The 25,899-nt window shown below is 47.5% G+C and overlaps 1 protein-coding gene and 1 long non-coding RNA gene across 5 annotated transcripts in view; one reads left to right on the forward strand and one right to left on the reverse strand.

The window, feature by feature from the left end:
• Window positions 1-25,899, reverse strand: part of LOC102444405 (uncharacterized) — a 166,575-nt gene that overhangs the window by 135,138 nt on the left and 5,538 nt on the right. For 2 of the 4 annotated variants that reach the window (XM_075903552.2, XM_089771966.1), the window contains exons 2-4: window positions 20,929-21,068; window positions 18,373-18,696; window positions 16,062-16,373 (exon numbers count right to left, since the gene is read on the reverse strand). In XM_075903552.2, the coding sequence (XP_075759667.2) occupies window positions 16,062-16,373; window positions 18,373-18,696; window positions 20,929-20,998 (706 nt within the window). In that variant the 5' untranslated portion in view covers window positions 20,999-21,068. Of the gene's footprint in view, window positions 1-16,061; window positions 16,374-18,372; window positions 18,697-20,928; window positions 21,111-25,009; window positions 25,065-25,899 lie in introns of all 4 variants that reach the window. The other 2 variants (XM_089771967.1, XM_089771968.1) reach the window with 2 other exon arrangements.
• On the forward strand, window positions 1,272-5,942 carry LOC112547362 (uncharacterized). Its single transcript, XR_003091107.2, has 3 exons — window positions 1,272-1,381; window positions 4,280-4,351; window positions 5,820-5,942. It is a non-coding gene; the product is annotated as an uncharacterized LOC112547362 (long non-coding RNA).

Consider the following 25,899-nt stretch of genomic DNA (forward strand, 5'->3'; position numbering starts at 1 on the left):
GGGCCAGATATGTGAGTGGGGCAGGGAGTTGGGCGCGGGGACCTCCTGAGGGCCCTGGCAACCCTGTGGTTCTCTGTTTGTCTCCTTCTACAGGATGTGTGGGCCATCAACACCACCCTGCTGCAGAGAGTCTTCATCCTGGACAACACAGGATCATTGCTGGCTTTGCCATTCTGGGCTTCCCCAGCTGTGGGGGACTATTGATGACACATACATTCCAGTTTGGGCCCCCAACCACTGCCCTCCAAATATATCAACTGGAAGGGATACTTTTCACTCGTGCTGCAGACCCTAATGGACCACCGAGGCTGGTTCACTGAGCCTCACTGTCCCTTCGCGCTGGGGACAAGCAGGCATGGGAAGGAGCTGGCCAGGCAGGGAGCCTGCAGGTGGGAGGGGGGTAATGGGGTGGCTCAGCTTCCCTCCTGTTATGGCAGTGGCAGCATCCCACAGGGAGAGGACTTGTACTCCTGAGCTCTGGAAGAGAGTGGGCGAGGGCATCTGGGGAGATCCGTGTGAGTGTGAGATGGCGCTTGTTGGGTTCCCCTCTACTTCCTCTCTGCTGCCCTCCTGGCAGAATCCCCAGGCAGGGGACTGGTGTCCTCTGCCTCACCATGCTTGCCCGGGAGCACATGCTGCCCTGAGAGTGCAGGCATGCCTGTATGAGGCACTGCTGTGTATGTGTCCGTGACCCCATCCCTAGTGGGGGCTTGTGGTGGGAAGGTGTCTCACCACAGGGTTTGGAGTAAGGCAGGCCCAGCTCTCCAGAAACCCTGTGAGTAGAGTGCCAGTTCTGTGTGTTGGAGCCTCACTGCGGCTGTGTGCTCTGGGCTGGGGTTCCACGTGCACCCACATGCACAAGCAGCTGTGCGATCCCCAGGCTGAGAAGGCTGGGAGAGGAGTGCGCAGCCCAAGGGTGCCATTTATGGGGAGAAGGGAGGGGCATACTTTGGATTTCATACTCGAAGTCTGCTTAAAGCTCCATGCCCTGACTCCAGAGGCGGGTCTTAACCGCAACAGAGTTTGAGCTGCTTGCAGTTTCTCTTTGGGGCTGGGAGTTTGTTATAAAAAGAGGGAGGCAGGATGACTAAGAATAACAAAAGGCCGGACACTCAAGTCATTGAAGGATTGTTAGATTATCATGAAAATATTGTCTGGTATGTCATGATTATGAGGGTTAGCCAGCAGCCTGGGAATTAAGGGGTTAACTACACCTAGCCAGGTGGAGTGACCAGTAGGAATGTAGGTGGGACTTTTCCAACTGGGACAAAGGAATTTGGTTTTTTTTCTTGCTCCTTTTTTGTCTCTCGGAGAGTGCTCTGCAGCTACAGAGAGGGACAAGCATGTCTCTCTCTCTCCAAGACACCATTCTTCATTTTCTGTAAGTAGGGTAAAGTTTAGGTAGTTTCGTTAGGTCTTATTGTTTTAAGGATTGGGTACGGGATCTGAGATCTGGCACTGCTTAAAAGATGTTTTGGCTTGTTCTTTGTAACTAAGTTCTAGGCCCATGGAGTTTCTCCATGAGTATATTTTGTTACCTCCCTATCTAGTCATTATGGTTGCAACAGGAATATTGTTGTAATAATAAAAGTTCTTTCTTTTCTTTTATTAACCTGGCAGTGGTTAATAGTGTGCCTTGATTTTTATCTTAGGGGTGAGATTTCCCAAATGATCTTCCCCCTGATTTCTTTATCAGCATTTGGGTGGTGGCAGCGGAGGTTTTGTTCCCAAGATCTAGGTTTTTTAAGATTTTGGGGGAAGTTTTATACCAAAGCCTGGTAGATAAGGCTTTGGGGTACACTTGCTGGCCCCCACTTCTGCATTTATCTTGCCAGAGTGGGGAAGGAGCCATGACATGGTACTCCACTTAAAATATAGGAGAATAGGAATGAGTGTTGTGATGCTGGGATTTGTATTTGAATGACTGCTGTTAAACTTTAAAAAAATCTTAAAAAACAAGTGATCCCATAGCAGCTTAGAGACTAAAAAAACCCCGAAACTCTTCCCCCTGCCCGTAATCTTCTAAATGTTCTTGAAATGAGGTGGACAGTGACTAATCCAAAGCTGACTTCTAAGAGTTACAAAGGGATCTCACAAAACTGGGTGACTGGGCAACACAATGGCAGATTAAATTCAGTGTTGATAAGTGCAAAGTAATGCACATGAAAAAATATAATACCAACTATACAAATGTAAGCAGGGCCTGAACCATTGCTTGCAACGCAGCCAGCTGAAATGAGAAAGCAGCCCTGGGTGTGATTATGCTCACTCAGTTGTTTAGCTCTGCAAGATAATTAACTGTTGATATGTAAATACAGCTCATGCTGGAATGGGGAAGGAATCTAGGGTGTTATGATGTAAATCCAGTTTAGCCAGTGCTATAGGCCTGATGGATGGTCAATTGTTAGAATGTAATGTAGTGTATTGTAACTAATTTGGCTGTTGTGGGTCACAAACCATGCTACCCCTAAATGTAGGAACTGTAAAATATGACACCAGTGCTTGCAGGAGAGATACTGTCATTGTAAAGGGTTTCAGATGAACAAGCCCCCCCCTTCCAGATTTGAGTAGACTGAGTTGGGGGGAAAGGGCTTGAATCAACCAGCTACATGCCATCCAGGCGTAAGCTGTAAGACTGATTCAACCTGTCTCCTTTCCCCAACCCCCGTTCTAAGGATAGATCTGAAACAGACTCCATAAGGAGTCTCTTTGTTATTCCAATGGAAGCTGGAATCTTTTGGCCTGCCTAAGTGGTGGCTAAGAGCTGCAATCACTAAGGATATGTCTAGATTACATGGCTCCGCTGACAGAGTCATGTAGATGAGTTTGCTAGACATAGGAAAATGAGTTTACTAGACATAGGAAAATGAAGCGGCGATTTAAATAATTGCTGCTTTATTTACATCAAAATGTCTGCCACACTGTGCCGATGATCAGCTGATCCAGCATAGCGGGCAGTCTGGACGCTCCGCAGTCAACAAGGGAAGCCTTTGTCAACCGCTCCGGTAAACCTCGTTTCACGAGGCATACTGGAGTGATCGACAAAGGCTTCCCCTGTCAATCGTGGAGCATCCAGACTGCCCACTGTGCTGGATCAGCTGATCATCCGACACAGCATGGTGGACATTTTGATGTAAATTGCCGCTTCATTTTCCTATGTCTAGTAAACTCAGCTACATGGCTCCGTCGACAGAGCCATGTAGTCTAGACATACCCTAACAGTTGAAGTCACTAGTTTGGCCTGGGGCCAGACCCATTGTGACTGGCGGGTAGCCGGTAGGAAAAGCAGCAGGCAGCCAGCAGGGTGGCTGGTGGGAGCAACCAGTGGGCAGCTGGTAGGAGCAGCAGCAGGTAGCTAGCAGGGTGGCTGGCAGGAGCAAGCGTACCACAGGAGCAGCACAAAGGTGGCATTGCCTCAGGCTCAATGAGTGAAGTTATCAGGGTGATGTGTCTGGGTCTGCACTGACTGGACAGAGCTATAAGTCGGGCGTTAGAATTGGGATATGGAGAAAGTTTAGGCATGTGAGTGGGACCCTTACATTGTTGGACTGGTGATCCTGAGAGGCACAGGACATTGCTCAATCCATTTGAGCTGGGACAGTTACTCGTGGGTTGGTTATGAACTCTGGTAGTGGTATTTTCCCAAGCTAATGCCATGTGATTTCTCTCTCTCTTTCATTAAAAGTTCCTTTTCTATCCTCAGACTCTGTGCTTGTGAGTGGGGAAGCATTGCCTCTCAGAGGCACTCAGGGTGTGTGAATTTCCCAGGCTACCGGGTGGAGACCTGAGCCAGTTCTGTGGGAGATTGATGAAAAGGAACCCCTAGATATTGAACCCAGCCCTGGCTGTTGCTGGCACTACTTGGCAGAAGGGTTACACATACAAAAATAATGGGGTCTAAAATAGCAGTTACCACTCAAGGAAGAGCTCTTGGAATCATTGTGGATAGTTCCCTGAAAACATCTGCAGTCTAAAAACTAAAACGGTAACAGAATATTGGGAATCATTAGGAAAGGAATAGATAAGACAAAATACCATATTGCCTCTATATAAAATCATGGGATGCCAACAACTTGAATACTATATGCAGATTCAGTCACTCCATCTAATAAAAGATATATTGGAATTGGAAAAGGTACAGACAGGGCTCAATTTGGAAAAGAAATGACTAGAGTGGGGGAATTTGTTAGAGGTCTAGAAAATTATGACACAAGAAGTTGACCAATTAAATATATAGGCAGCTGATTTTAAACAAACAAAATACATTATTTTTTCATAGTGAACTTGTGGATCTCTTTGCCAGGAGATGGTGGAAAGGCCCAAACCGTAATAGGGTTCCAATAAGAACAAAGTAAGTTCAAGGAGGATCGGTCCATCAATTGCTACTAGTCAGAATGGGCAGGGATGGTGTCCTTAGCGTCTGTTTGGTGACAGGAAATGGATCATGATGATTGCCTCTTTTATTTATTCCTTCTGAAGCACCTGGCATTGGCCACTGTTGGAAGGCAGGACACTGGGCTAGGAGGATCATTGATCTGACCCAGTATGGCCATTCTGATGTTCTTATAGGGTACATCTAGACTACATGCCTCTGGCGACCGAGGTATGTAGATGAGGCTACCCGGCATAGGAAAATGATGTGGCGATTTAAATAATCACCGCTTCATTTAAATTTAAATGGCTGTTATTTCGAATTAGCTTTAATAGCGTCTATACATGCAAACCACTATTTCGAATTTAATTTGAAATAGAGGAGCCCTTAATTCGAATTTGGTAAACCTCATTCTACGAGGAGTAACGCCAAATTCCAAATAACTATTTCGAATTAAGTGCTGTGTAGACACTTAATTCAAAATAGGAGGCCTCCAGCCCTTCCCAGGGAGCCCTGGTGGCCAATCTGGGCACAGCCAGGAAAACTTACTCTCCTCGCCCCAAGCCCCAGAGCCATTAAACCCAGGGGCCCCAAAACATGAGCCAGAAAGCCACTGGCAGCCAGCCCTCCGCCGCTCCCCAGGAGCAGTCTGCCAGCTCCCAGGAGCCTGACAGGGGCTGGAGAAGGCGGGCACCTTCCTGGTCCAGGATGGAGATCATGGACCTTATTCAGGTTTGGGGGGGATGCCCCCACGTCCATGATCTCTGCATTAGATGGAGGAATGCAGCTGTCTATGGCAGGATAGCTGTCAGCCTGGCCACCAAAGGCCACATGTGAACCCAGGAGCAGGTTAGCATGAAAGTCATGTTGGTCCAGCAAGACCCCCAAACCTGAGCTCTGAGCTTCCCCTCCCCCTTCTTCCCTTTGCTTCTCACTTCCAGCTCCCTCCTCCCAGGTTCCCCCCTCCCCTCTCCCAGCCTCTCTCTTCCTCTCTCCCACCTCCTTTTCCCAGTCTCCTCAGAGGTTCAACCCTCCCACCGCCCAGTTTTGTTCAATAAACCCAGTTTCTATTTTTGAACATACGTGTCTTTTATTGCAAAACACAATTTCTGCTCTCAGACACATTCTATTCCAACATCAAACCTCTCCAGCAGGGGCGGACCGTCCATATAGGCGAACTAGGTGGTTGCCTAGGGCGCCAAGTTAAATGGGGCGCCAAATGGTGGTGCAATATCATTGAGGGGTTTGGAGGTGGGGGCGCCGATTGCATGGTTCGTCTAGGGCACCCATTGCTGGCAGCTAGACTAGGGCCGCCCCTGCGAGTCCAGCATTCTTTCTATAGAGCTTGGAGAGTAATCCAGAATAGTTTAGAGGAGCAAACTTTTTAGATAGGGTGGTACTTGTGATCATTTTGCAGATAGAGACTTGTGCTCTTTGCACTTTACAGATGCTTTTTGGACCACAGCTGCCTTTGAAGCCTAGTAGCGTTGTGAAGTGACTCACAGCTATAGGCTGTAGTGAGAAGATGGTTTGGCAGCTTTCCATGTACCGGCCACAAAAGACTTCTGAAATCTTGTTTATATGTAATGTTAAACCATTTAAAACCATGTTTAGTCTTCCTTGCAACTGGAAATTAAAATGGTGACTTCAAAATCCTGTCTGCTTAAAGCCTTCTGTTCAGTCAACAGACGGAAAGACTCCAAAGTCTAAAACCACAGATACATCACACTGGCTAGATTTAATGGCACTTTGATTTTTAATTAAAAGCTTTAATATTATTGAGTAGATTGCTTTCTAAAATTACACTACAGCCAAGAATTCTCATTTTAACAGAAGACACCAATTCATTTCATACAAAACAAAGCAGCTTGTGTTTTGATTACAGTAATTTAGGGTGCGTCTACACAGCAGTGTTATTTTGGAATAACGGACATCTACACAGCAATTCCATTATTCTGAAATCAGTTCAAAATAACAGACAGCTTATGCCAGCTTCTGTAAACCTTATTCCAAAACCTCAATAGCTATTTCAGAATAGCGGGAGTGTGGATGTTCCACTGCTGCTATTTCAAAATTGCTCTTCCCCCAGGGCCATTCAGAGTAATTATGCCCCTGTGCCTCCTGGGGCTACATATCAATGTAGCACATCCCCATTAGGGAAGCCCACCTTGGATTAATTTTGAGGCTTCCCTGGAGTGTAGACATGCTATTTCGTGCTATTTTGGAGTATTTCTTCCGGAATAGCTTATTTCAAAATAAGCTTGCAGTGTCGACGTACCCTTAAAGGGCTGGTGAAAAGGGCACAATTTAGCTGAAGTTTCAATACTTCAGAAGTTGCACATTGTGGCTTTGGTCCTACAAGCTTTTGATCATCACCAGGAGAATGTGAAGCTGCTGGACAGCATAAAGGGGAGACATGATAGCAGATGTCCTTTGATTATTGCTTGTTTCTGATTTGAATAGCAAGCTCCGAGGAACTAAAAATATTCCATTGTCTCCTGTTCTAGGTGTCTTCCATAGCAATAGATGGATATGGTGGACTATGCTGCTAGCCTATGTGTGGTGCTCTGATGTTCATGTAGGCGTTTTAATTTCCCTTCACCTGTATCCCATATAGTAAGGAGCTCAGGAGACATGTGGGTGGTCATGTAGCTCCCCTCATTTCTGCCAGGGTGGGATATGGGGGAAGCGTGCCCCCATTCAACCCTGCTGGAAGGTGCCCATCACTGACAGCAGTGAAGCTCCATCAGAGCGGGAGTGGGGAAGCCTTCTGAGGCTTGTCCTTTCCTCACACACAACTGCAGTTCTCTGCTCAGCTGTGGATGTCTGGAGCTCTCTCCAGCCCGTGCTGGGCCTGCAGCAGGGAAGCAATGAGGAAAAGTGGAGAAGGGGCAGAGGGAGGGGTCAAGAGAGTGCTGGCTTGGAGCAGGTGTGGAAGGGGCAGAGGGAGCAGGAAAGGGTCCAGAAGCCACACATGAAGCAGTTGCATGCCCTGACTCTACCCCCCTCAAGAGTGTGGGTCATCTCTGGCCAAGAGGGCATCAAATGCAACATGGTCATCTCTCAGATGCCATCCCGCCCTGTGAGCTCTGTGGGAAATGCCTTGTGTCCACATGGAGCTCATTGACACTAGCTGGGCTTTGTGCCTACGAGGATCACAGTGCAGGAGAAGGGCTTCATTTAGTGCAGCAGCCTCACACATCAGGAAAAACGAATAGAGTTGTGCAGATGCTTGAGCCCCCCTGGAAAGCAACATGCCAACACCCCTGCAGAAATCTGAGCCCTGCCCGCTGTACTGGAAATACAGAAAGCAACTGTCATGGTTTTAGTAAATACACAACTGTTGGGGGAGTATATTTGAAACCGAACTCAATGTGCCCTTTTCAACCACATGAGTGTTCCAAGCTTCCTGGACAGGGTTACCAGATGGTTTCAACAAAAATACCGGACACACTTGACATTACATCACAATCTTTTTTTTTATTTATTGTCTCAATTTGTTTCCCAAACAGAAAGCTCAAATACTGGAGTGTCTGGTTCAAAACTGAACATCTGGCAACCCTATTCATGGAAAAATATATAATATTCTTATCACTGATCCTGCAAAATCCATTCAAAATGATGATTTACAGAACTAAAACACAAGTAATTAGTGTTGTAATGAAATAAAAATGTCAACCATCTACATATTTTGTTAGTTCTTAAAGTGTTTTTTAAGTTTTTTCTGTTACAGACTAATTTGGCTACCCCTCGGAAGCTTCTGAAGAAAGAAAATGCTCTTCTCCACAGACAGTGACAGTGCAAGAACTAAGTCTGGAACACAGGCTCTCTCTGGGTAACTTGAGTGGAAAAAAGCTAATTTTGGTTCACATTTCTGTCACTAGTGGAAATTCCACTTGCAAATTTTCATCCGGTTTCTACTGATTCTGCTGGCAAAAAAAGTTTTGGTAGAAAACAATCCTTGATTTGACACAGCAATTGTTTCATTATTGGACTCCTGGTTTCTGGCCCAGCTCTACACACAGAGGCTATGTCTAGACTGCAGGCTAACAAATTCCTGAGACCCAGCGGATGCCTGGTCATGGAATTGCCAGCTCTTTACAAAGGCTTGGATGGAACTTTGTACCTGCTGCTTCCTGTTCTGGGCCTAATAATGGGTGAAAACTCAGTGAGAGGAGGATGACAAGGAACTATCATTAGCACCCAGGTCCCTGTGTTTGCTGGAGCACTGGGAAGAGTGCAGGATTAATTGGCGCCAATCAGATACTTTCTGTGTCTAGGTGCTAATCACTGGGTGAAGGATGCAATTGGGAGGCTGTAAGTAGGAGGAGCAGGAAGTAAGGGGAGCACAGAGGATGAGCCTGGGCTAAGGAGTGACAGTGGTTTGGAAATCTCTTCCTATAACCCTGCATTGAAATCCTCGCAGCACACAAGGGGAAGGTGTTATTTGGAATAATAGACGTTATTCCGAAATAACATAGTCCGCGTCTACACTGCAAGTTGTTATTCAACATATTGTCAAAATAATTCGACCTGGAGGACTTCTTACTCTGACTCCTGTAACCCTCATTGTACGAGGAGGAAGGGAAGTTGGAGGACAAGTGCTAGACAACGCCAAAAGCTGAAATAAGTTATTTCGACTTAAACTGACATAGCTCAAGTTGTGTAGCTTATTTCGGCTTTAGCCCTGTTGTGTAGATGTGCCCTTGTAGAATAAACATGCCCCTGGTGAAAGAGTAATGGCTGGACTAAGTCTGTATCTGGGAAATGACACAACTGGCCTGGCGCACAATACATTGGGCAGCAACAGGGGTGCGTAGGGATAGAAGGACGAATCGTCTCACAAATCCTCACATCTCCACATTCTAACCTACCCTCTCATGTTGCTGGTGAGAAACTGGAGTGGCACATGAATATAGGCTCACTGCAGTGGCCCCTCAAGGCTAGTGACTGTTTCAGAGGAAGGCAAACCAGCATCTCCCAAGCACGCAACAGTTAATTAGGACAAGATTCCCCAGTATCCTCGCAGCTGCATGTCTGCTTGGGGAGGAGTTGTTTAATCCTGGTGGCTCCTACAGTTCCCACCAACCACTGATGCAACTTCCAATTAAGTTTATTTAAACAAGGATTTCAAAAGGCCTGTCCTTTCCCCAGAGAGTGTGGAGAAATGACGGGGATCAGGCCCCAGGGAATCTCCCAAAGCTTTTCAGCCAGACAGGAAGGCAGGGATCTCTGCATCTTTCAGTGTAGCAAGCCATTTGGATATCCACGACCCAGAGTTGTTTTTTCTGAATGGATGTCTAAATCCATATTTTAAACACCCGATTAAGAGCCCTGATTTCGACTGCAGCAGCATTACTGACATCAGCATGGCTGAGGCCACACTAGTGAGTCTGTAAAAATGTCACATCATTGCCATACCAACAGTATTAGCTGCTTGTCATTTAATCACCGTACTTTCTGAGGTGCCAGACCAGGTGTGCATAGGACAGGGAGAGCATTTGTTTCTGGTTTTGTACTGCACCTTACACTGGGATCCCGGCCCATGCCTGAGAGTGCTAGTCTCTAGAGTAATAGCAATATATACAGATGTCAGGGACCTGGCTTACCTAGCATTCCACCCTTACTTCCCTATTGGAGCTGCACCAGCTCGAGAGTCATGTTGGGCGATTTCAAGCACTATCTAGGGGAGGCAAGGAGCAAAATTTTTAAAACACCTGACCTTGAAACAAACCATAACAAGCAGTAAATCTTCTTTTTTTAGATGAAATAATCCAGGATTCTTGTAACTGTCAGTCCACAGAACAAGATTCCCCACTTTCTTGACATATTTGGTATCATGTGTAGAAGAAAATCAGTGCAATTAACTTCTGCAATCTACTTGTGAAGTTAGGGCCCCATTCACACTCATTTTCTCTTTAGTGTGTCCATTTGTCAGACAACTCTGCAAGTCCCCAGGCTCCCCGGTCTTCAGCCCGCTAACAATCCTCGTGTTGTTCTGGAGGTTGGTGAATTAGATCAGCATTCTCACTACAGACGTGTGATCATGCTCTGCACCGCTCTCCTGATAGCTGCAGGTTAATCAAGGGATACAGTGTTATAGACATCTAGCTGCCATCTTAGCCATTCCGAAAGATAGGAAACAAAGATTTGATGCCATCAGAAGTGGGGGAAATATGGCCTTAAAGCATCAAGGAAGGAATGGACTTTGCTCAAATGATCAGGCCACATTTTCCATTGAATTACTCCAGTGAAACTGAGAGGAGCAGTTAGCCCCTAATCTGCAAAACAGACGTGTCAAATAAAGATCTTTAAAGTGTCAGTTGCTTCATATTGCTTGTTTGCGTAGCATTTATTAGCTGATTGTCAGATTCTGTGTCTTCTGCTTTGCTTTAATTCAGTTGCATTGGGCAAGCTGGACCATCATTGTTTCCTGTTAGGAGTCGTCTTGTTTTCACACGCCCGGTTGTTTTGACAGGTTAGGTTCATTTTCAACTGCTTTGTCATCTGTAAAACCGTTTTCATCTTCTCTGTCATCTGTAAAATCGGGAGTGGGGGGAGACTCTTGTGAGACCACAATAGACACAATTACCTCTTAGCAAAATGAATGTCTGAAGCCGAGCTAGTGGCCACCTGGCTGCCTCTGAGCCCGCTCCTGAGCGCTCGCCCACCAGAGTAAATAGGAATTCATGACAATCAGTGGCATTCCACTGGCAGGGGGTCAATGAGATCAGAACTAGGCCTAGTGTGTATCTGTCTGGGTAGAGTGTGGGCAAAGCACAGACTATGGTGGTGTCAGCTTCCCCTGCATGGCCCTGCCAAGATACCACAACATTGACCAAGTGGGACTGCCTGTAGGGCCGAGGGGGAGTCTGTTGCCATGGTTCCACAGGGGGCTAGTGTACACGAATATACTGTCCTGGCAACTCCTCAGTGGAGCTGGAGCGTGTTCTGGCAAGCAGTGTTCTTTGCCATTCTGGGTCATAGATTCCTACATTCCAAGCCCAAAGAGACCAGTGTGACCGTCTAGTCTGCGCGCTGCCTAACACAGGTCACTAAACTTCCCCAGAATCAGGCCTTTTGAAGTGGAGCATATCTTTTAAAACAATCCAACAGGGAATTAGAAATTGCCAGTGATGGAGAATCCACCATGGCCCTGGTTAAATTGTTCCAAAGGTTAATTACCGTGGTGGTTAAAAACCCACAGCCTATTCCCATGGACAGTTCACTCCTCTCTCCAAAAAACAAAATCTTTCGAGACAAAAGTGTTCCATTGCCAGAATAAGCTGCAGCTTTGCTGCTGTTTTGCTGGAATAGCAATGTTGGTGTTTTTGACACTCCCAACTGACATAGCTATGCTGGTTGCACTGTACAGTGCAGGCCTGGCCTCTGTCTGTAGCCTGTCACTTCAAACGGCCAGTGAGAGGGCACAATGGGAGAGCAGAGGACGTTGCAGATGAGTGTGGAGGGACAGAAGCCGAATTTCAGAAGGACTAACATGCCTGGGTAGAGCTGGGTGGCGGTTAGGGGAGGGCTGGCAGCACTAAAACAGGAGGCCAGCGGTTCATCAGCAGAGCTGCAGGGAACCCCAGGGCTGTGTGTACACTGGCGGGTTCTTGTGGACACATGGCAGGAGTTTCTTGCACAAGAAAGGCCTATGGTTAAAATGGTCATCAGAGCTTTCTTGCACAAGAGAGTGTCCACACTACCATGGATGTTCTTGCGCAAAAACACACGTTCTTGTGCAAGAACTCGCCAGTGAAGACATAGCCAAGGGGTGCTTCAGATCAGGAGAGAGATGCATTTTCGCAGCTGTGTGTGTTCCCAGAGCATATTCACTGAAGGTCAGAACTGAGGTGTGTTTTGGAAGAGCTGTCTGGGAGAAGTTCATGTGACCAGCCCATGCAATGCACCACATTGGGCTCTTATCAGCTTTTCATCTTGAAGAGCACTAAAGTGTAACAAAGCAATCACACCCCATATATATTGGGCTAAACCCAACTCCGGCACCACACCACTAATTTCAGCTGAATTAGACAATGGGTGAACTTGCCCCATCATTAGATAAACTAGGGAAAAGTTAAAGGCTTACGTTGTCTCAGAATCAGCGACAGGCTCCGGAACAAGTCTACAAGATTCCTTTTGACGGCTGCTAGGAAAATGAAGGGAGAGAGAGATTGGCATTAGAAAGTGTATGAAACCAGCAAATGACGTAATTTGAGGAGTTATACAGCATCGTTGAATACAGATATCAATTGTGCTGATCAAGACCATGGGCAACAATAAATGAAAGGCACCATCCCATGTGAGTGCAGACATAGAAAAGGGCTTTGTTTTGATGTTAACTGTGGTCAGTCACGTGATGTGGCACAGCCCTGTGCATGGTTCCCTGATCAGTTGTGTACCACGTGCAATGCTGTCTCACATGCGTTTCAAGTTCTTCCCCTGGGCTGCATTTGGCTCTGCCACCCTCTGCTTTACTTTAAATGTCGTCTGAAATGTAGCCAGGGACTAGCCCTTTGCCTGGCTTGATACAAGTGGCCAAAGGAAGCATTTTTAAAAATGCCCGTGTTACTCTGGGGCCCTGGTCCCATTGATTTCAGTGGGATTCAAAAACATGCGGTGGGGATACTTTTAAACAATATTTCTGTGAATTGTGGGTCTGGACTTCACTGGGGGCAGGATGGGACTGTCAGGACTGGGGGTTACACCTCTCCAGACTCACTGTTTTGCATGGTGGGACACTCGAGGGGTACGTCTAAACTACATGGCTCTGTCGACGGAGCCATGTAGATTTGTTTGTTTGGCAAAGTCAAATGAAGCCGCGATTTAAATGATCGCGGCTTCATTTACATTTACATGGCTGCCGCGCTGAGCTGACAAACAGCTGATCAGCTGTTTGTCCGCTCATCGCGCTAGTCTGGACGCTCCCCTGCCGACATCAAAGCCCTTTGTCTGCAGCCCCGTTATTCCTCGTGGGATGAGGTTTACCGGGGCTGCCGACAAAGGGCTTTGATGTCGGCAGGAGAGCGTTCAGACTAGCGCGCTGAGTGGACAAACAGCTGATCAGCTGTTTGTCGGCTCAGCGCGGCAGCCATGTAAATGTAAACGAAGCTGCGATCATTTAAATCGCGGCTTCATTTGCCTTTGCCTATGTGTCTAATCTACATGCCTCTGCCGACAGAGGCATGTAGTCTAGACACAGCCTAGGTGTCTGAGCTGGTCCCGACCTTTACAAGGGCAATGGCTGAAAAGCACAAGATTCTTTAGTGCAGAAGAAAGGTGCCCTCGACTGCCTGCAACTTCTTCACTGGAGGATGAGCAGGGACGCACCTTACGTTCTTGGGCGCAGTTATGTGCGAGGTTGCTCTCCCGAAGGGGTATGGGCTGAAACAAACTTTACCTGGTTTGTAACTGGGAGGGGCTTAAGTGCACACAACAGGCTAAATCACACAGTAAGCTCAAGAGGAGATGTAACCCACCCACCTTCTGGCTGTGGTGTTCTGTCCCATCTAGTGGGAACGAGACCTCTTACAGAGAGAATAATGAGTCCATGCTACAGCCTTAGCTAATAGCCAGTTGGCCTTTGGAATTCAGTATCTGAGCCAGAGGTTCCATTCCACCTGCAGATGACTGCAAATTGAGCTGTGCTCCTAACGGGGGTGAGTTAACCCATGTTAAGAGTGGTGAAATTGCAGCAGCTCTGCTTTTAATTTGGGCTAGCAGCAAGAGTGCCGGCCTAAATGGGATATGTCTACATGGCAGCTGGGCACGAGCCTCCCAAGCTGGGGAGGCAGACTTGCTCAGTGTGGACACTGTGGTTTGAGCTCTCCAGCTCGCTTAGCCCCGAGGTCTGAGCTCGGGTGGCTAGCCCGATCCCTCGCTGGCAGACAACTGCGCATGACTCGTTGCAGTGGGCTAGACTGAGCCCAGTGAGTTTGAATCTGTTTATTCAGGCTGAAAAGCTGACAAATCGCCATGTTCTTGCAGTGAACTTGACCTGACTGAAGAGCCTTTCTTTTGCAGGGAAGCCATTCCCTTCTGCAGCAGTGTTCTTCCCTCCTCAAAACTCACAGGAATTGGGCTGCATTGAACCAATCTTCATGTAATTGGTTACCAACTAGCTTGTGGTAGTTAACACATTTGCAAAGGTCCCATGGACAGTGCCCCCACGTTTGTTCCAGCTGACAACCATGCAGTGTGGATTAGCTGTGTGGGGGGGTTCTAGCTCACAGCAAGTGACTTTTGGCAATTCAGCAGGTGCAGATGGGACAGGCCTTGCCCTGAATGTGAGTTATCGGACTGTACCTCGCCGGCGGTACTTGTAGTACAGCATGACTGCAAAACAGCAGAGCACCAGAAAGAGGAGCACTAGAATGGTGGCAACATGGCTTTTTCCGGTCTTCGGAATTTCCAAACCTGGAAAAAAAAATGGGCGTGTTACTAAAGTTTCAAAAATGGCTATGAAAGCGGAAATTCGCAGGGGGATAATTTGTGGTTCATATGGTACATTTGGCAGATATGGAACATCATGTTTTCAGCTCATTTGGAGTAAATGTTCAAAACTGTCCAAATGACTTAGGAGCCTCAGCTGACTTTCAATAGAACCAACCAACTATGGCAAAGATCCCAAAAGAGATACAGGCACCTTGCTATCCCATGCAATCCACAGCCCTGAGTTAGGCACCCAACTCTGTATGTAATACTCGGGGGACTTGGGAGCCTAAGAAAGGGATCAGCAAAAGCCAGCATTTTGAGTGAGGAGCTGCTTAAGCTTGTCAATGGGAAATGTTGAAGAGAGGGGCGGGGCTTATGTGATTTTGCCACCAATGTCCATTTGGGATTCACAGCCATGAACCCTCTCCTGAAGTCAGGCACCTGAGCCCTTTCTTGCACAAAATGCACTGTCCACATTGTTTTGCGTTATGAAAAATATCTATAATAAAATAATGACCAGATGCATATGATGATCTATGCCCACAGCTTTTCCTGGAACAGGAAGGTGGTGCTCATACTAACATTAGCACTAGTAATCTAAGAACTTCCTGTCACCTCCTTTCCAGCTGAGGAGCACGAATTCTGCACAGGACACCTGATAATGATCCATTATCAGGAGATCATAGAATCATAGGGCTGGAAGAGATCTCAGGAGGTCATCAAGTCCAGCCCCTTGCCCAAGGCAGGACCAATCCCAACTAAATCAACCCAGCCAGAGCTTTGTCAAGCCAAGACTTAAACACCTCTAGGGATGGATATTCCACCTCCTCCCTAGGGACCAATCCCAGTGTTTCACCACCCTCCTAGTGAAATAGTTTTTCCTAATATCCAACCTAGACCTCCGCCACTGTAACTTGAGACCATTGCTCCTTGTTCTGCCATCCGTCACTACTGAGAACAGCCTCTCTCCATCCTCTTTGGAACCTCCCTTCAGGAAGTTGAAGGCTGCTCTCAAATCCCCCCTCACTCTTCTCTTCTGCAGACCCAAATCTCTCAGTCTCTCCTCATAGGTCATGTGCTTGAGCCCCCTAATCATTTTGGTCGCCCTCCGCTGGACCCTCTCCAATGCATCCACATCCTCTCTGTAGTGGGCAGCCCACAACTGGACACAATACTCCAGATGTGGCCTCACCAGAGCCAAATAATAGATGAAAGATTTGGGGCTGAAATGCAGTTTGTCTGCACTTTATACCTGAGTTTGAAGTAAATCGAAGATAGTTCTCGACTGTGTCTGCACTGAGGCACTTGGTTTTGTTTCTCTTGGTGTGCACGTCGTATACCACCACGCAGCAATACCCGGATGCAGTTAAGTTGGGGCTCTCATGGAGTGTGCTGGTAAGGCTGGTTAAGCCACCTTCTACTTCCTCGGCTACCAGGCTTGCTCTGCCCGTCAGGTTGGTCCCGTGGCCGTTGAACCAGTGGATCTGCCTTTGCTGATGCCCTATCGGTGACTGGCAGGAAAGCTCGGTTCCGTTCCAAATGAAGTTAGGCTCAGTTTCAGGAGCTGAAAGAAACACAGTGTTGACTGTGGCTTGTAAATCTGTTTTGTGGTGCTAGCAAAATCCATTGCTTTTTTGAGGCCTGATCTCATGCCACTGAAATCATAGCTACAGCGTTGGGTCCATGTCAGCTGAATGATTTCTGTCAATTGCAGACTCTCTGAAGATTGCTTTAAAAGTGATTTCAACGGGTGACTAGAGGGTCTTGGAGTATGAGGGGAACTCCCCGGAAGTTCAGTCGAGGTTGAATTGACCCTAGAACTGTGTCACAGCCCTGCTGACTGCATTGTCTGTGGGGATGGACCTATAGGATCTGGTGTGAGGGTTGGTGACAACTGCCCCCTATACCATATGTGTAAGTACCGCTTGGGAATAAAGGAAAAGTGGCCAGAAAAGAGTCACTACAGGCTCTGGGGATGGCAGGGAGTTCTGCTTTCTGCAAGGTGTTTGGGCGTCAGTGTCTCTGAATGTTCTGTGTTGTGAGCGAACATGCAACGCACACGGTCTGGCAACCATCACTTGAGTCACACAAAGTGCAGCCGTGTGCTCTATGGGCTCTTCTCACCCAGCAATTCAATGGACCCCAGTCCTTATCTCAGCACCCTGTGTGTGATCCAGGCCTGACTCCCATGGCTGTCACAGCCCCAGGTTTCCCAATGCCCTCGGGAAATGTTATGGCCTGTTGCCCCTTAGGAGTAACGGGCTTGCTGATAAATACAGTTGGTGCCCTCTGAAGGCCATTGTATGAAAGCTCAGTCAGCCCTAGCTCCATGCCAGTCTTGCTTAAACTCTTACTTTATTAGCTTCAGGGGGTAGCCGAGTTAGTCTGTACAGGATAAACCTGAAAAACAACAAACGGTCTGAACAGACTATTTGTTGTTTTTTAAATGTATCTTACTGTATTAACTGCAGGTAAACCAAGAATTAATTATTTAACTCTTTCTTTCTTGCTTCCTAGAAAGTCTTACTACAAACCCCACACCAGACTTCCTCTCAGGCCCTAAGCTCACTGACCTGCCACATTTCCAGCAGCCTGGCTTCCTATAGGACCCAATAAACTAGTTTCAGGAATCTCTTCCTGGCATCATCCTTGAGATCCCAGCAAAAGTCTCCACTCTGCCGTCTAACTGCTGCCATTTGTACTAACATGCTGTGGCGGCTCCTACCAACCAGTGGTGACTTTCGAGAGTCTCTAGATATTGTATCATCTCCTGTCCAGCTGTTACTCCCCACAACCCAGGGTAAATAGTATTAACCCAACACATTATTTAACAGTATCCGTAATGGCCAATCAACAGCATCCCAACCCCCTCTGGCAGCATCTCACAGTCTGGTCCCCCATGTCCTAAGGAGTCAGGGAAGAAGAGAGAATTCATGCCAGGCCTGGCAAAGGTTACTTCCCCTTGCATGCAGGAGGCGGCTGCATTGGGTGATAAGTGGGGGGAAGGGCTGAGCCAAGCTTCCCTGAAATGCTCACCCTCTGCCTGGCCACATGCATGGGAGGGGAAGTTGGGTTCTTGGCCACCTCTCCCACCCTGGATGGGCACACTCTGAGGGCCACAGTCTGGCCCTAAACAAGCTAAAATAATACACATGACTGGAACAGGGAGAAGAACACGGTAAAATTCCATCTGCCCCTTTGAGCTAGACCCATGAAACTTGGTGAGCCCACTCCTTAAGAAGTGCTGATTGCATGGACAATAAACACCGACCTTGCATCTGCTCATCAGCGGGTCACCAGTCACCCCCCTTTTTTATTGTACTTCCACCTTTCCAATCAGTGGGGCGGGGCAGGACCAAACCCAATGTAGAATTTATCTGAAATGGTTTATTTCTTTAGAAAACCTCTTTATTTCCTCACAAAACCCTCTAGTGCTGGGAATTGCCCGTTGGAAACTAATTCAGGCTCTAACTGAACTTATTTATTAAAATGGTCAAAAAAGTAACTGAACTCTGGAGTAGTTTAATGTAGTGTCCATGATTGTTTCTATGCTTTGAATTTACCTGTAATCTCCAGGGCTGTACATCTATGATATTCCCCAGCGTCAGAATAAAGATTCCATTTATAACCTCCTTGATCAGTGGCTTTTACTTTCTGTATGTGCACTTCTGCACTATAAGTGTGTAGCTTCAACTGAATTCTTCCATCTTCACTCAAAAAAATTTTTTTCCATGTATTAATAACTGTTTTGAAGGACGAGTTCTCTTTAGCACAACTTTCACAGTGCGTAACTGCCACATTTGTAATCTTCTTGCTGCTGTTGCATGAAATTACAGCAGTTTTGTTATATTCTATCTTGTTGCTGCTGCAGTTGAAGCTTGCAAATTCTGAGGGAGGCAGAGGGGGAAAAAACCCACAAATAAATGATTACTCAAGCAGCAATCCCTAAGTGTTTGATTGCTAAGATAGGGTATGCCTACACTAACCCCCTAGTTCGAACTAGGGGGGTAATGTATGCATACCGAACTTGCTAATGAAGCCCGGGATTTGAATTTCCCGGGCTTCATTAGCATAAAGCCGGCGCCGCCATTTTTAAAAGCCGGCTAGTGCGAACCCCGTGCCGCGCGGCTACATGCGGCACGGACTAGATAGTTCGGATTAGGAAGCCTAGACATACCCATACAGAGTAGATTTATGTGGAGAAAACCTGTATCTGTTAGACACCATCATATATATAGTAGCCCAGTGTCTGTGAGTCTGTAACGCTGACATACACATCCATGCCCCTTGACCATGTATATCAGCGCCCTGCACCCCTACCCCTCACTCTGTGGTGGCTCAGCCGAGCGCTGCGCTACTCAGCTGGGCCGCGGCAGGGCAGCAAGCGGCAGCAAGTGGTCGTTTGTGGTCCACGTTCCCCATGCATGGGGAGTGCGGACCCCAAACGGCCGCTTGCTGCTGCTTGCTGCCCCACCGAGGCCCAGCTGAGCGGCACTGGTGCTGCACCTCTCAGCTGAGCCCTGGTAGGAGGGGAAGGGGGGCGGGGCTCTGACGTACATGGCCAGGGGGCGGGGCCGTATACGTCACTGCCCCCCCTTCTCCCTCCCGCCGTGGCACTGAGTGCTGCGCCCCTCAGCCGGGCTGCCGCAGGAGAGGGGAAGGGGGGTGGTGGTGATGTAGACAGCCCCGCCCCCTGGCCGTGTACGTCACTGCCCCAGCTCTCCTCCCCCGTGGCAGCCCAGCTGAGCGCGCAACACTGAGACGAGCCACCATGGAGGGAGGGGAAGGGGGCGGGGCGGTGACATACACAGCCAGGGGGCGGGGCCGTGTACGTCACCGCCCCCCTTAACCTCCTGCTGTGGCACTCAGCTGAGTGCTGCGCCCCTCAGCCGGGCCACCGGGGAAGCCAGCAGCGCAAGGGGCCATTTGGGCTCCCCCGCGGCGGGAGGGAAAAGGGGGGGCGGTGATGTACACGGTCCCGCCCCCTAGCTGTGTACATCACCGCCCCGCCCCCCTCCCTCTCGGCAGCCCGGCTGAGCAGGCAGCACTCACCTGAGCTCCATGGCAGGAGAGGAAGGGGAAGAGGAAGGGAGACGGGGAGAGTCGGAGGGGAGAGAGAGGCAGGAGGAGGAGGAGAAGAGAAAGGAAGAGACGGAGAGAGAGGCAGGAGGCGGAGGAGAGCTGAGAGAGAGAGGGGGAGGCAATAGGAGGAGAGAGAGAGAGAGAGCGAGCAAGTGAGGCTCAGCAGAGAAGACTAAGGTGGAGGAGAGACCTGAAAATCCCATCTTATGACAGGCTAATTGGCTAGTTTGGTCATATTCAGTCCCACCTGACACCCATGCAACCCTACAAAAGCAAATATGTGTAACCAAACACAGACTTTTAAATTGGGCTAAACTAATTTCTGTCATTCCACTGATGTCAGCTGGAATGACAGCTGGGGTGAATGTGCCCCTAGATTACTGACTGATGACGGAAGGCCAGCATTTAACTCTACTTCATTGAAAGAATATTTTCGGAGGATGGAACAGCACTGGTGGTAGCTTAGTCTCAACCTTAGTCTGCAACCTTGTGGCTCTGTAGACAGGGGTTCGACCAATATAGCCAAAGTGGAGCTGAGCCAGTGGGAGCAGTGAGCAGCCAGTCTGAGCCGTGTCTCACTCAGCAGAGCATACGGGAGAGAAATGACAATGTGTCACCTGACCATTTGATAACGGCTGCTCTAAGTCTCTCCTGCTGGCTTATTCCCAAGCATACTTCTGGCGCAGGAGTGGAGCAGGAGAGGTGTGCTTTGCAGAATCCCTTTAGACAATCAGTACTGTGGTGCCTCTTTGCCAAGCTTCTGGTTCCTTTCCACTCTAGCTTCAGCTCTTTCTACGTAGCCTACGTCAGTTTCCTCCCTAGTCTAGCTCAGTGGTTGTTCTAAACCTATTTCTCGTCCGCCACTACCCATATGGCCCTAAAGGTCTTGCATGAGCCACAATTGGGCTGTGGGTTGAGAGCTACTGCTCTAGCTCCAGCTGATTGAGTTGCTGCTTTTAATGTTTAGCAGTTCAGCTTTCTCCTTGCAGCATAAAAAACACAGTATTGCGGCAAACACGTAAAATGAGGTGACTTACGGCTGTCGGAAGCACCCGAAGAAATGGACAGGAACAGGAGGCATAGAGCTGTCTTCTGAAGGGAGTCCATCGAGTCCCTTATATCTGTTCCGAGAGCCTGGGATGAAAGGTGCCGTAGACTTTCAGCGTTTGGTGTTACACTATCAGAGCAGAAGAGGTTACATCAGTTTCCTGGGCATAAACTGAATTCACAACATTTAGAATTCCCATCCCTGTCTCTTGTTGTTTTATCTCCTTTTCGCCAGTAACAAAACAGCCCCTCGGACACAGGCCTTTTGCCGAACGGAGAACCCACAGTACAATGCAGCGAATGCATTTGGGCAGGGGCAGATGACCATTTTGCGGGGCCCAGGGCAGCCCAATTTTGCGGGGCCCCCCTTTGCCACCACGCATGTGCCATGGAGCCACCGCACATGCGCGGGGCTTCTTGAAGCGTGGAGCCCGGGACGGCCGTCCCGCTCGCCCTGCCCTATATCCGCCCCTGCATTTGGGTGGTGACCGGGCAGCTCAATCTTGTCAAGGAAGAAAGTTGGCCCTTGGCAGGGGGGCCATTTTGGTTCTGTTCCTGAGTCAGCTCTGTGGGAGCCTGGCCCTTGTGACCCTTCCCACAGCCCACTCTGGCTTCAGGTCTTGGGCACAAAGAAGTGCAAACCAGAGTGTGGAAATGAGTTAGGTTAGGCCTCAGCAAAACCCAAGTGGAATTTGACGGAGGTTTGGGGAGGGGAAGAAAGGCCCTTCCGAGCCTGGGAGAGTTTCTCCTGCCCACAGTTCAAAGACCTGCTGCTGCAAACGGGAGGTGTGGGAGTGTCTCAAAAGACAGTGAGAAGAATCTTTTATAACAGAAAGTGTTTCCTAACCGGCATGCTTTCCTGCTAAAACAAGAGGAGTGTAGCTTCCAACTGGCTATGGATGAACCCCTTCTAAGGATGAGTGTGTAACTGTCTCCCTGGCCCAGGTATACTTTGGTGTCTGTGTTGGAGAGGACGCAAGGATGGGGTCATGGCGCAGGTGTCTGCTCTGTGGACATCTATCCAGTAGGAATCTGGTCTGGATTTAATTCCTGTATTAAACCACTGAGGAATTTTCAGACTCTTAAATTTCCCTGCACTGCCCCCACGGCTGGGATCTGAACCACTGATTCAGGCACCAAGCTGCTGGACCCCCATCGCTATTCTGAGAGCCATCCAGCTCTGAGAAAATAAGAAAGACAAGACACATTTATTCCTCATCTGAATTTGGTGATGCTAAATCAGGGGTGGGGAACCTTTTTGGGGTTGGGGGCTGCTGACTCACAGAAAAATCAGTTGGGGGCCACATGCAAGTGAGAAGAAAAAATACCCAAAAACTCTTGCTGATTCCCCCCCCCACACACACACACTGAGAAGGAGAAAGACACTCTTCACATTCTCCTTGCACAGCAGAGACTTGGCTGTCCCGGGGGGGGGGGGCGGGAGGAGGGTCTCAGATCTTAACCTATTTTTTAGGAAGCAGATACCTTGGCCACTATGCCACTGGAGGAGGCCCCCAGCCTCCCTGCATTCTGACCCCCCCCCCTTTCTTTGTTACCAGGATGTGAGCTCTGTACCTTGGGAAGCTGGAGATGGCTCTCCCTGGGGGGAGGGTCTTGGGCCCTTGACCTCTTGCTCCACAGGCAGGTACCTTATCCACTGTGCCACTGCAGGAGCCCCTCAACCTCCCTACATTTCCTGCCCCTCCCAATCCGTATTATATCCCAAGGGTGCCGGCTCCGTCCATCTGGAAGCTGGTCACAGGCTAGGGTGGAGGAAGTCTGAAGCGCCAGCATGGATTCCCCAATGGTGGGGTGGGGGAGCCCTGAGCCTCAGGGGTCAGACACAGGTAAGCTGGGGGCTGCATTTTGCCCCCAGGCCTTAGATTCCCCACCCCAGTGCTAAATGATGAAATTCCTGTACTTTTCCTTTAAACCACCAGAGGGCTCACAACCATCACTTAACAAGTGACAACGCACAAAATGTATGTTGTGTGACACTTCTAATCTTTGCCAGTTTTTGGAGTGCTGGCCTCCTATTGCAGGCTATAAGCAACTCCGAAGGTAAATTCTTTTCTGTTTTACAGTGCTTGAGTATATGCAGGATGCTGTATATAAATACATTTAACTATTTAAAGGGAAGCTGTTAACTTGGAAAAAAATCTTACTTCACTGAAAATAAAAAATAAAAAAACTATATGTTTCCAGTGTATTTTGTACATAGTACATTTCATCATTTCCCCTAACGCTTAACTATATTGAACTTAAAGAATTACTCATACAGTCCTTATAAGCATCAGCCAGGGAACAGAAATGTCCTTATACCATTTTAAAAGAATGTAAACAAACATTTATAGACCTACTGTGTCAAATGTGGGTTTACACTGTCAAATTTTTAAAAAATCAAGATGGCTGATTTTTAAACCGCACTTTACAGTGCCATTAAAACAAAGGAAATCAACAATTGTGTGTGTGAAATCTTACCATTTGGGTGTAGTCACCATTTTGTTTCAAGTCTACACTGCCCTGCTGTCTTTTTGTTATCCACAGGTTTGCTGGAATGATTAGCCTGCATGAATGGAGGGGCCCCTTAGTTTGGCCTAAAGAAAAGGCATCATTTATGAGCTGTTCAAAGGTGTCCAAGTGGAATATGTGCCAGATTTAAAAGAAAGAAAAAAAAATGCTGAACCTCTATGTCAAGTTTTGTTACAAGAACATTATGACCGCTCTGATAGAACCCCCCGAATAGGGAGACTTACAGTGAAAAGATCAACTAATAATTGGTCAGACCCCTAGGGCTAGAAGAGAGGAGAAAAGAGGTGGGAGCCTAGGGCCCCTGCAAACGCATAGGAATTGTAACTTCACCTACTGGCTTCCACAGAAATACTCACACACAAGCAGTTCTTTATGTACTAAGGATTTGGTAAGATTCTGACCCTTGAGATTAGTTGTCTTCCTCAGTGACCTATGTACAAGCCTATTGTTGTTTGTCTTCAGTTCTTACGTAATCTTTATCTTTGTTTTCATTCTGTCACTGTGTAACTACCCTCATTTGGCGGAGCTTTGTCTGCTACTCCTCAGCACTGTGCCTTGGATCTGCCTAGTTCTTACCTTTGGCTACTTCTTGCTCCTATTTTTAATTCTGGATAGGTCTATACCTTGTGCAGTCTTTCCTGCATGGCTCACTGGGATCACTTTCAAATTCCTTTCTATCATGTTGCCAAATGGGCAGGTTTTTTCTGACAAGGTATTTTCTGGTGAGATTACTTAGTCCCTGTGCTAAATTCAAGACAGGAGTAGCTCTGCTGAAATTAATGTGGTGAGTTTGGCCCCTTGTGACTTGCCTTTTGCAGAAGTATTAGAGGAAATATCAGAAATGATGGGTGGGAAAGGGCAGAATTAACCAAAGGAGGAAGGGAATTTGGGAGATCATGAATGAGATGCTCTGGCGCTAATTGGAAAGCTCAGAGCTCAGACAGGAAAGGGTTATGAATTCATGAATTTTGATCAGTTGCATCCTTTTTGTGTCTCTCATTTTCATCTGATTTGGCTTTGTTTCTTGCATTTTATTTGGTATACGCACGCTCTATGTTTATTTAGACAGAATTAAGTGGACCAGCTCTGTGTCAGTGTAGCTATCAATGGGAATAATCTAGAGATCAGTATTTTAATACTGAGAAGATACTAAAACAGGTTATTGATACAATGTCAATAAAAGGTCCTTACACTAGCAAAGAACCCAGTGTACCCTGGGGGATTTCTCTTGAGTGAACACTTAGGAAAGCAGGGGTTAACTCAGTGATAATAAAACTAAGGATGCCAAAGGACTTGCCAAATATTATACGTATAAATCTCACATCCAGTTGTGAGCTAGGGTATGAAATACCCTGATTACAGACTGATAAACTGAAGTACAAGGCAGCCATGGGTATTGCTCAGGATCTCAAGGTGACTCTGTGGCAACGGCAAAAATACAAAGCAGAGGTGAAATACTGGTCCCTATTGAAGTTAACAGCAAAATTCCCACTGGCATCAGTGGAACCAGGATTTCAGCTCAGGAGTCCCAAATCTTACATTGCTGCTCTGATGACTACACCACACTTCCTCCTCCCATCTTAAATTGTGGAGCCTGAACAAACAAGGGAAGAAGAACCAGTTCTAAGTACAGTATTGTGAGTGGCAAGAAGAGGACTAAATTAATCACTGAAGTAACTCCCTGATGTCCATCTGTGCAAAGGGGCATGAAGAACAAGACGTTCAATCAACAAGAAGCAGAAGTCAAACAAGCTAATCGTATGTTGGGAATCACTACAAAAGGGAGAGGTAATCAGACAGAAAATATCAAATTGCCTCTTTACAAATCCAGGTTATGCTCACATCTCGGTTACTGCATGCAAATCTGGTTGCATGAAAAGAACTAATAGGATTGGAGAAGGTTCAGAAAAGGGAACCAAAATGATTAGGGTATGGAACAGCTTCTGTCTGAGGAGTGATTAATAAAATTAGGGCTTTTAAGGTTGGAAAAGAGATGTCTAAGGGAGAACTGAATTCTATGAAATCAAACTAGTGCAGAAAAAGTAAATAAGGAAGTTAGTTACTCCTTTAACATAAGAACTAGAGGTCATTCAATGAAATCAATAGGCAGCAGGTTTAAAAAACAAAACAAAGTATTCTTCGCACAACACAGAGTCAACTTGTGAAACTCTGCCAGAGGACATTGTGAAGGACAAGGCACTAACAGAATTTAAAAAAAAACAAACAACAGAAAAGTTCATGAAAGATAGGTCTATCAATGGCTATTAGCCAGGATGGGCAGGGATGGTGTCTGTACCCTCTTTTTGCCAGAACCTAAGAATGGGTGACAGGGGATGGATTACTTGTTGACTACATGTTTTGTTCATTCCCTCTGAAGAACCTGGCATTGACCGCTGTCTGAAGACAGGATACTAGGCTAGATGGACCAT

This window comes from Pelodiscus sinensis, chromosome 20 (assembly GCF_052426305.1).
Source record: "Pelodiscus sinensis isolate ZL-2025 chromosome 20, ASM5242630v1, whole genome shotgun sequence".
In the NCBI taxonomy this organism is placed as follows: domain Eukaryota; kingdom Metazoa; phylum Chordata; order Testudines; family Trionychidae; genus Pelodiscus; species Pelodiscus sinensis.